Raw genomic sequence first — 11,983 nt, 5'->3', positions numbered from 1 at the left:
CATCTGTATCGATTATTGTACATATCGTTAAAAATATAAATGACTAAATCGATAACAAAATCAATTATTTAATCGATTATTATACCTATAACAATATCCATTATTGATTATTATTGATTATTATATCGATTACAATAGCGGTTATTTAATCAATAACAGTATCGATAACAATATAGATTATTTTATCGATAGCAATATCGATTATTATATCGATAAAAATATCGAGTTTTATATCGATAACAATATCGATCTTCACCTCATCCTTTTCTTCATATTTATCTTTATTTTTGCATATTCCTCTCACCTTTACCTTAAAGTGTTTAAATTTACTTTAATCGTCGTTTTTGCCTGAACCTCTAGGCATCTTTGTTTTTGTTTTTATTCTCAAACCGTTAAACCGCTGAGTACCATTTCCATGTGCATTATTCCCCTCGAATTTGACGATTTACTCCCAACCAACTGCCGCTAAAGAAGTTTCACTTCATAAATTCAAGAAATGTTCTTACCATTTCAGTTACCCTAATTCTTATGTATCGGTCATTGTCTCCATTTTCGACTTTATCTTCACTTTTGCCTTCTTTTTTTTGACTTCATCGTTATCATTTATTTCTTCATCTTCGTATTTATCTTTATTTCAAAGATTAATTTCAAATGTGTAGTGAAGCAACAGGCGAAACATGTCAAATTAAACATGTTGCAGCAACATGTATACACAATTCGAAAATGTTTAAACGACGGTTTTGGCCGTAATTTTCAACCAATTGTGAAACCATAAAAACTCTGCTCAACTACGGAAAAATGCCTTTCCAACGGTGTTCTTGGTTTTGAAATCGGTTCGGAATCGCCAAACGAACGGAGACAAAATTTATGTTAGCGTATTAATATATAGATGTTTAATTCATAGCTGATTAACGATACAGCATTTAAATCGAGTTTTTGCACATAATCTGCAATAGCTACATAAAACAAGATAACGATTGACAAAACCTGTCATATATATAATTCGATGCCCTCTTGTTGAACGAAGTTATGTATGTATATCGATCACTTTGGTGAACGCGAAGTAATATGAGAGCCAGAGTTGCGTTTCTACAATAATAATAAACATGATGAGGTAATTTGAAAACTTATCATTTGTTTGGTAAAATCTAATAAATTTGTTCCAGTTTTCTGTTGCTAACTATTATATCATGAGAAAACTAAAGGTGGTTACTCTGGCAATAAGAAATACATTTTGAACTATGCTTTGCTGGCAACCTTCTCACTTTTTAAAAAAAGAGATTTAGGCTACTCTGGGTCTCATGGCCTCATATGTATATCGATTAATTTAGTAAAAACGAATATGTGCAAGACAAAAGCAAATGAAAACATTAAATTTTTACATAGGTGAGTAAATATACATAATTAAATTAAACATTTATTAAAGGTAATTTTTAGCAAAGATTTATCTAAGTTGCACAATTATACACATAGTAAATCACATTTTAATTTATCGGGATAGTTGCAAAGCAATAGGAATTCCATCGATAAATTAAACAAAAGCGTAATCGTTTCTTGATGGTTTCTAGTTCCCACACAGCTGATTTAAATAAATTGCGCAGCAGAGTGGTGTTAAAAACTTGTGTTCAAAAACAAAACTTAAATTAAATTATTTAAAAACAAAAAATACAGCAAATAATAGCAGCACTGATTTTTTGGAACGAAAATACCCTCATAGACATATATCTGCTTTTAAGACCAATTTATCTCCTCTGGAGAAGATTCATATTAATATGATAACTCAAGTTCCTTTTGATGTCATGCATTTAATTGATTTAGGTGTCATGCGTAAGTTTCTTTTACGAGTAATCAACAATAAATCGAACCATAAGTTAAAAAGGGAAGCAAAAATTAATATTTCTTTAAAACTAGTAGCTTTATCTTCACACGTCACTAAAGAGTTTGTACGAAAACCAAGAAGTTTGGATGAAATATCAAATTGGAAAGCTGCCGAATCCCGCATGTTCCTATTCTATTTTGGAATATATGTCTTAAAAGATGAACTTCCCAATGATATTTATTATGAAGTCCTGCTTCTGCATTGTGCTTGTCGGTTATTGTTCTGCCCTAAAAATTATATTTCTAACATTGAGGTAGGCAGAGATATACTAAAATTGTTTGTACACAATTTTGCAGCTGTTTTTGGAGACAATATCGTTTCGTACAACGTACATGGCTTGCTTCATATTTCAGAAGATATAAGAGAGCTGGGCATACCTTCAACCTATTCAGCCTACTCATTTGAAAACTATTTACAAATTTAATTTAATTTAATTTAATTTTTAAAATCATACGTTAAAAAACCAACTCAAATTTTGCAACAAATTACAAATATGTTAAAACACGAAAAAATTGTGACACCTCCAAAATTTACTGGATATCAAATTAAAAATTATTGTATAAAAAGTTTTCATTTTGACGATTTTTCTCTATCCAGTAAATTTCCCAATAATTACTGTTCTGTTAAACCATTTCAGTATATAGAAATACAAAACTTTAAAGACGTAAATAGTAAAATCATAAAAGGCAAGAAATTGTTAAATTTACAGAGCTTTTTCATAGAACCAATTGATTCTTCCACGTTAGGGATATGTACTGCAGACCTCACTCCGTCGTGCAATGAAGAGGAATTTTTACTAGATGATGTGGAGTACAAATTAATGTGCATCACATTAGCGGAGAAAATTCTGCTTATTTCGGTTTTACATACCTGTATGTAATTAAACTGCCTCTTTCTTTTTACTATAAGAATTTTTATATTTATCTATGAAAACCAAAATTAACCTTTTTTTCTTTTTGAGCTACTTTTCAAAAAATATGGAGCACGAAATACCAGCACGGCGTCAATCCCAGTTAAAAAGGCAAATTGTAAGTATAAACTTTTCACTGCGAGTACATATATGTAGATACCGTTTAAAAACTAAAATTGTTCTACAAGTAGATGCGACTGACGAAAACAACCTCGAGCACTGTGGTTCAAGGCGAGTCAGTTTATCCAGTGAATACACTATAGGTAATTAATTTTTTTTTAAATAGACATACATACATACATACAAATGCATTATATGTTTCGTTTTATTTTTCAGAATCACGTAGGATAAGTGTGTCAACGTCAGCAATCGGACAGAAAATCGGTAATTTTTTTCATTCATAGGGACACTTCCGACTTCTTTCTTACATAAATTTAAACTTTTATTTATTTACATAATGAGAACCCCATTTCTGTTAAATCGGTTTGGAAAGGAGTCGGTTTATGGACCTAGTAATATATGTTCAATATAAGAATTACCTATTTATTGTATTTAAATCCACAATTTGCAGAGTCCAACCAAGATGTGTATGAAGTTGTGTGCTGCAGTCACTGCGAAATCTTCCAAAAACAACTAGAATCATTGAATGCCAAGGTCGACAAGCTTCAAAGGGTAGTGGAAACTCAGAACGCTGCAATTATGGATGCAATAGCTGGGCAGAAGGTGGCTACTGAGCAACTGGTTCGCCAAGAATCACAGAAGGCACCAGTTGTAAAATACTTCCCGATATGTAACATATCAGAAATGCAGCAGTTGGAAAATAAGATAACATGTGACAATAGAGATGTCTATGTATGTATATATTTTAAAACACATTAATTTTTTCTTTTTTTATTAATAACGGCGTTCACTTCTACCATTTTATCAGGAAACTGCCATTTCTTCTATACTTCAATTTAACCTAAAAAATATAACACTGGTCATAAGGAGTGATGTTATTAATGCAATAAATGTCGATGGATCGCATGGTAAAGTTGGACTCAAATCTTTTAAAAACTTTTACCACACGCTTACAGGTATTAAAGAATTTTTTTTTTAACTCATAAACTGATTTAGTTAAATTTTATATTTAAACTTTCAGGAGCTATAGCGAAGTTACCTTTGAAAGGATTGACGCCAGAAGAGTCTCTAAGGAAAGCCTTGCAATTTGAGAAATCAAAATATTTAAAAAAAATATATAGACAAAAAACCAAAATGATACTTTAAATTAAGGGATTTTTAACTTATAACCTAAGACGAAATGGATAAATGAAATGGATTTTATTTTTAACTTATAACTTAAAACGAAATAGTTCAAATGAAATGAATTTAAAAATTTTACTTTTAAAAAAGTTATTGACAAACCAAAATGAATCTTTAAGTTAACGTATTTTTAACTTATAACTTAAAACGAAATGGTACAAATGAAATGAATTTAAACATTTTACATTTAAACAAATTATAGACAAAAAACCAAAAACCAAAATAAAACTATAAATTTACGCATTTTTAACTTATAATTTAAAACGAAATGGTACAAATGAAATTAATTTAAAATTTTACTTTAATTTAAAAGTGCATGTGATTTTTTGAGTTTAAATTATAAATTAATTTACTAATCAAATGTGATAAGTTGTTTTTTTTTTCTTAAAATGAATTTAAGATGTGATCTCCTTTTAAAAACAGTTACTACTTATTAAATAAACTAATTTAAGTCCCACCTGTACCTTGTAAGATAGGATAAATAATTCTAAATTGAAGTGCCTTAGTTTTTGATTTAACTAAAAAATAATCATTTAAAAATTTTATTGAATCTCCCACTATTTTTTACTGAAAAAGGCTGTAAACAAGCGAATATGTACGAACCTAAATGAATTTTATCTGGTTTAAATTACAACTGTAAAGTAATGATTACTAAGTAATTCCAGTAGTATAGTGTATTTTCAAAATAGCACCATTGATCTTGCCAGATTTAATTAATTTGTGTCTAAGTAAGATAAACTATATTAGCATTAAAAATAATTAAACATTTATTTACTTAGACACAACAGAATTAATCGGGAAAAATAAATTGTGCTAATATTTTTATGCTATTTGTGATAATATATTACAAAAACCTTTGCAAATAAGTTTTATAAAAAAAATTAATCAATAAAGACAATATAAATGAATTAAGAACTGAAATATGTAGCAAACTAAAAATAAATCAATGGCAATAAATAGTAAAAAAAAAACTAAACTGTGTTTGTTATGTTTATGTGGAACAAAATTTTACTAAAGGTATTAAAAGCACAAAAACGACTAGTCTCATTTTGCCCCCTTTAGGGTAGAAAAGGCGACTAGTCCCGAAGGGCATCATCTCACTTTATACCCGATCGGGTACAAAAGGGTACAATTAGTCTCTTCATAGGACATGCTCGAACAAAAGGGAACAGTTCAGTCCATACAAAGGGATGCAAAGTGGCATTAGTCGCATGTTCCTTTGCGAAAGGATGTGGGAGGGGTAGGAGGCTCGAAACTATTGAATTGTTCGGGCATGGAATTTAATCTTCCGAAAATGCATTTTCTATGGTTTTCAACAAAGCAGAGTATGCTAGCAAAAATTTCGGTAAGCATCCATTATTATCTACCATATCTCTTATTTCTTGGGATTTATGAATTCTGGCGTTATCCTTAACTAAAAATGAATTTTGTAACTCTGATCTGGCAAAATATTTTTTTATATTCACTTTTATTTTAACATATTTTTATTAGAATAAAAATACTGATAAAAAAATAAAATATATCACACAAACAACAAAAAATATAATCGATAATCGCATGAGGCTATTGCCTGAAAATTTAAAATGCACTTAGTGGCATTATGCTACTATGATAGACGGCGAGTAATCATAGTCAACTTATGTAGAGTAGACTGCATCACTCCCCATACAAAAAAAGAGGTACTGTTTTTCCAATGGAATTATAAAATCTATTATATTTTAAGACTTCCGCTAAAATATCACGCCAAAATATTAAAATTTACTTGAGCTGGACCGATTTGAAAATACCTCCAAAAATTGAGTTTTTTATTAATAAAACAGCTTTTTTTAAATTTTTTAAAAATTACCTCAGATGACTGAACAGTTTAAGCTTGAAAAGTTTGCATAAAAATATTAAAAAAAAATGACCTACGGAATCATAATAATCAGAAACTGGTTTAAGAAAAACTTGAATAACTCAGCCAAAACTTTACCAATTTAGACTTATGAGGTATCATTGGTATGCTATTTTCTCACCCTTTTAATTTCTTTAAATAAATAATAAGCTCATTCAAAGTATGAAAGAGAAAGGTAAGATAAACGAGTGTCATTCCATGTTTAATTAAGATGCGTTGGTATTGAATAAAGAGAAAAGTTGGGACGTGAATGAGTCTTTTGCAAAGAAATAAAAAGCGTGAGAAAATATCTTTCCACTGGTACCTCATAAGTCTATATCGGTAAAGTTTTGGAGCAGTTATTCAAGGTTTTCTTACACAAATCTTTGAAAAGAACTAAAAAATAGCACCAAAAATCTCGTTATTATGATTCCGTTGATACAATTTTTTAATATTTTTATATAGATTTTTTAAGCTTAAACTGTTTTGTCATCTGCGGGGATTTTTTCCAAAAAAAATCCTTTAAGAAACTATTTTTATTCATCAAAAATCTCACGTAAATCTTAATATTTTTCCGAAATATTTTGGTAGAAGTCTTAAGATATACTAGGTTTGGTAATCCCGGGGGGAAAACCCGCAACTTTTTTGGGTGATGCAGTCCAATGTATCTACAGTAGTCGCAAAAATTATAGCCGCACCAAATTTTCACAAGATTTAAAATATTATTTTTGTTGTTATTTAAATTTGGTTAGTTTTTATACCCGAGCGCACTTGTGCACAAAGATATAGACAAATGTATACATAAATGCTCAGAATGAATAGAGAAGTCGATTAAGCCATGTCTGTCTGTCCGTCCGTCTGTCCGTCCGTCCGTTTACACGATACTCGGGCCAAAATGAGATATCTCAACGAAATTTGGGATGTTGGTTTCCATTAATCCAAGGTACGTTGGTATTGAAAATGGGCGAAATCGGACTGTAACCACACCCACTTCCCACATAACGGTAATTTTCAGAAGTACGAAAACTGCGGTATTTTAGTAACTACTGGAGGTTATTCACTCAAAATTGATATTTACAATAAGTTTTAGACAAAAAATAAGGATATTATAAATTTTTGGAAAATGGACGTAGCCACGCCCACTTATGCTCTCATGTGTATATCTTGGTAGCCACTACACAAATTTTTCCCAAACTTGACACAGTTGTTGACCTTCGCACAACATACCCAATGACCGAAAATTTTTCAAATCGGACAATAACCACGCCCACATCCCATATAACGGTAATTTAGAGAAATACAAAATCTTCGATAAATCAGTAACTATTGAAGCTAATTTATTCAAAATTTATGCTTGCAACAGTTCTTAACCAAAAAATATGTTTTGGAAAATGGGCGTGTCACCGCCCACTTATGATCACATATATGTATCTCGGTAACCGTTCTACCAATTTATACCAAACTCGGTATGCTTATTGTGCTTGCCACATAAAAGCAAAACGTTAAAAAAATTATTGAAATCGGACTAAAATTGAGGCCGCTTTTCATATAACGGTAAATTTCAGAACTGCTTGAAACTTCAAAATTTCGAAATTTAAGGACTCTGATTTACTCAAAATCGTATCCCAAATATTTTTCTTTATCCCAATTACGAAAATTCATTTGTTGAAATTTTTCAATAGAACATCGCTGTACTGTGCCAATCGTTTGACTACAAAAAAAAATTTCCCATTTTTTTATTTTATGCCAATATCCCAATATAAAAATGTACCAATCTGTACAAATGTACTAATCGAGTGCCACTGCCTTAAAAATTTATGCAATTTAAAAAAAAAAATCAACAAATTTTCGTAAAAATGTCGAGTTTTTTAATTAGATTCTTAGTATACAGATTTGTAGCCCATTGATTTCTAGCAGAATAGAGTAAAATTTTTAAATGGCTAAAAACTACGATTGATTTTTTTAGAATTTTTAGAAAAGCTCGAAATTTGTACGAAAGTTTGTTGTTTTTTTATTTTTTGAATATTGCACAAATTTGGAAACTTGGATTTACACGGGTTTTGTAAAAGAGTTAACTATATTTTTATAAAAAAATAACCAAAATTAAATAACAATGAAAATGATACGTTAAAACTTGGCAAAAAGTCGTTCGGCTATAATTCACACTTCGGCTATATAGAACACTTTGCTTTGAACTGAAAATACTATATACATATGTATGTACGTATGTATGTATTGATGGCATTGGTGATGTAAAGGCCAAAATTTTTATTTTGAGACAGCAAAAGCAGCGCTACAAACAAACAAATTCATTTCCTGCATGTTATTCTTATTTCCGGACTTAATACACTTTTACTCATGCTGAGTTCCATCAGAGTCGCTGGCGCTAGTTTTTTCTTTTTTTGACGAATCCATTAATTTTCATTCGAACTCTTCTACTATCCAGACGATTTGATTTGCTTTTTTTACTGGCTCCATGTTGCTTTATTTATTGCACGCCACAAAAGTCAACGACCGCTTTAGCACCATATTCAATGAAAACCCTCTTAAAGCGCCTGTCAGCAATGATGTGAGGCCTGTTCTGCCCTCCCGTTGCTCGACCTTGCTCCGTATATGCTCTATAAACCGGTAAGCCAATTTATACCTTTTTTTTGTAGGTCAAAAGGAGTGAAGTGATGATGACAGCAGGGTAGTTTCAATTCAACAGATAAAAAGAGCAAACATTTACTTTGGTTATGCATTGCCATTGTAGTTTTTTTGGTGTACATTTAGTTGCTTCGCAGGAGATAGTTTTTCCGAGTTGCTGTCGCATTTTTCAACATGACTGAGCGTTTAGTTGCAATGTCTTTTAATTAAAAGTGTTTTAGTGTTGGTGTACTGGACATTGGTCCATATTATAAACTGCCACACCATAACCACTAAGTCATTATTCAAAGTGAAGTTGGTTAAAGTTCAGTTTAGTTTATTGTTTAAGGCACACTTTTAATATAAAACTCAAAACATTAATAATAATAATATATTGGCGCTTACACATATGTTAGTGTTTGGCCGAGCTTCTCATCTCAATCTCACATTGCCTGAACATTATTTTCACACCTCAACAAAGCCTAGAAGATCAGGTGATATGAGACTTTTAAAACTTGGCGAAAAAGGAGGGGGAGTTCCCGCGTGCAGTATAGTATGTCTCATCGGTAATACTTAGGTAAAACCTGGAGAAAAAATTTGGCATTGCGCACCCACTGTTTACTGAGAAAAAAATAAACTATATCGTATTGGTGTCAGACAAAAATACATATAATTTGTCGCTAATTGCTATTTTTTTACTTCAAAAAAATTTTATTTTGTAAATATTTTTGTTTGAATATTAGTTCTTCTGTACTTCACAGATGCTTTTTCGTAATTAGAAAAACTCAAAAAAAAATTATCATGATGATCATTAATGATATGTTGCGTCAAGCGGAAAATGTACATAGGATTCTTAGGAACCGAAAGAAAAATGGCAAGCTCATCTGCACCTTCAGAATATGTATGTACATATGTAAATATTAGGGTGGCTTTTTTTCGGCGACTATCTTTTTTTACTCCCACCTCGTAATTTTTGGGTAAAATATATAAAAACAAGTTCCCTGAAAATTTCTGCCCTTAATATTAATATTGAGTACTCGGCCAAGGCGTGCAAAGATCTCCTCATACTTCATACTTCAGAGACATTTTATGGTAAAATCATGGTCAATGAAGGGTTTTCTTCAGAATTTAATGCTCTACAAAAGTGCGACGTAACTCTAACTCCCACCAGCAAGTTAGTACAGGTCACCACACCCAATATTTTCATGAAATCCCCATGTTTTTGTCCCTGTCTCGTAAATAACAAGAACTACAGGAAAATTACATTACAAACTTGTAGGCCATTCAAATTTCTAGAACACCAATTCGCTAAGATCAATATTTTTGAGATATTGGGAATTCATGTATATTTAACTCAATATTTGTATTATTGGATGGTGACACTATTAAAATAAATGAGCGATATGTTTTCTGCATATTTATACATTTTTTATTCTTACGCAATCGCTTGTTTTCCCACCTTTACGCAGACATATAGGCTGCGTTTATTTATACATTCCAGATAACTCAATATCACAGCCAGAATAAACAGAATGCGTTTGAAATATACGTTAACATATCATCAGGAACGTTCTGAAGAATAAGTAAACAAAAAAGTTTATTCCAAACGTTCAGAATGAATAAAGAAATGCAGCAATTATAATGTAAAATCATTCTCTCAATTCGGAGGCTATGATTTTTTTCTGACAATTGAAAGAATTTTAAAATCATATAAAATTTAAAATACAAAAATTAAACTTAACAACTGTTGTTGTTTGATATTGAAAATGAGAACATCGTCGCCGAGTTTGAGTTTTGAATATTAAAATTATATTGTTTGCAAATGTCATACCTCTCAATGGAAAAATATGTGCTCAACACATTCTTAAGCGATTAGTTCTCCACCCAGAGTCCACTTTTTCTCACCTTCTGTACACATTCTAACATCGCTTGCACATCACTACGAATGGTTGCACAAAAAAGTAATATCTAACTTTCTTGGCACTAATTCATGTGCGATTTCGTATTGGAGAGGAAAAGTTTGTTTGGCAGAGAAAGATAAATGTATGCAAGCCGATTCAATTTCGTAAGTGCTCTTTGTATAGTACGTAAAGGTCAAAATGTGTGTGTTATGTTCAGGGCCGTATTAACATGTGTGGTAGCTTAAAGGCCGAAAACGATTATATGTAATGCGTTTCCTTGTATTATCGATACACTTTTCTATCCCAAACGTTATTGGTTTGATATCACTGTAGGGAAACTATCAAGTTTTGAAGTGGCACAAAAAAAATTCTTCATTTTGGGTCACAGATTACGGTCCTGTATACCGTTTTTATAGATCGGATAATTTTCTCAATAGATTTTGATCTTAAATTTGCATAATGAATAAAAAATGATTTTAACAGGAAAAAAAATTTAAAATTTGTTTGTATGTATATTTTTTATTAATTTTAGAGCATTTTCTTTTATAAGAAAATCGATAGATAAATAAACAAGTAATGGTCAAATGAAAATGTGTAATGCTTTTTTTTTGTATGGAATACATATGTACACACATACATATGTATGAGAAAGAAAGAATATTACTCATACGCCATACTTAACGCTCGTGTGTATGTATACTTCTTTTGCATAATTATTCCAAAAATGCATACTGCGGTTTTCTTCAACGTACTTTTTTTACTACTTATATTTTTTAATGCCCAGAAGTAGTATAAATCGAATTGTCGTGAAAACACGTTATAAAAATGCATATATGTCTGTACATACAATCATGTGACAAAATTGGAACCCGACCTTTTTTAACAGTTTGTTTTATGCTTATTCCTTTTTTATATAATACTTAACACCATGTAAATCCACATTTGAAACTCTGTAGAGAAATTATAAAAAATTTGTAAGCATAGTTTTTAGAAAAATTCCAAGTATGTATATGGTTTTGTAGCCCATTCAATTCTAGTAATAATGTGCAAGTTTCAAGAAAACGCGTTGATGGTGATATTTTTTTGCGGACGGTGTTATTAGTTTCTTCCAACTAAATAAATTTTCGAACATAGTAACTTTTTATGGAAGAAAATGCGTGACACCGTCAGCAAAAAAAATATTAAAAAATAAAGATATTTTTAAGACAACTTTGGAGAATTTTTTTTTAATTTTGTCTCGACAACAGATGTCCATATTTAGAACCAGTAGTACTATTTCAAAACATACTTTACCTTAAAAAAAAGTTTTTTTTTTTAATGGAGATAATGCAAAACGGAATATTTTCGCAGTAATACGTATACATTTTTTTTGTCCGAAAGAGGAAACGAGCGTTAGCGATCTCGTTCATACGCGTTAATGGTGTATGAACAACATTTTCCATATGAAAGTTTGAATTTTTTTCATTCCCAATGTAAACTTAAAATTAAAATAT

The 11,983-nt window shown here is 30.6% G+C and overlaps 1 protein-coding gene and 1 pseudogene across 1 annotated transcript; one reads left to right on the top strand and one right to left on the bottom strand.

The window, feature by feature from the left end:
- Positions 1-2,893: 2,893 nt before the first annotated feature.
- LOC118741632 lies at positions 2,894-4,325 on the top strand. Its single transcript, XM_036473618.1, has 6 exons — positions 2,894-2,907; positions 2,981-3,052; positions 3,126-3,173; positions 3,361-3,641; positions 3,718-3,865; positions 3,931-4,325. Exons 4-6 carry the CDS (start codon positions 3,489-3,491, stop codon positions 4,053-4,055), a joined length of 426 nt encoding a protein of 141 aa, XP_036329511.1. The 5' UTR covers positions 2,894-2,907; positions 2,981-3,052; positions 3,126-3,173; positions 3,361-3,488; the 3' UTR covers positions 4,056-4,325.
- Positions 4,068-11,983, bottom strand: part of LOC118741578 — a 31,626-nt pseudogene continuing 23,710 nt past the window's right edge.

The sequence above is a fragment of the Rhagoletis pomonella genome, unplaced genomic scaffold (genome assembly GCF_013731165.1).
Source record: "Rhagoletis pomonella isolate Grant_MI unplaced genomic scaffold, Rhpom_1.0 Rhpom_scaffold_00006, whole genome shotgun sequence".
Taxonomy (NCBI): domain Eukaryota; kingdom Metazoa; phylum Arthropoda; class Insecta; order Diptera; family Tephritidae; genus Rhagoletis; species Rhagoletis pomonella.
The sequence above is the reverse complement of the archived record's forward strand: the minus strand, read 5'-3'. Positions and strand labels throughout refer to the sequence as shown.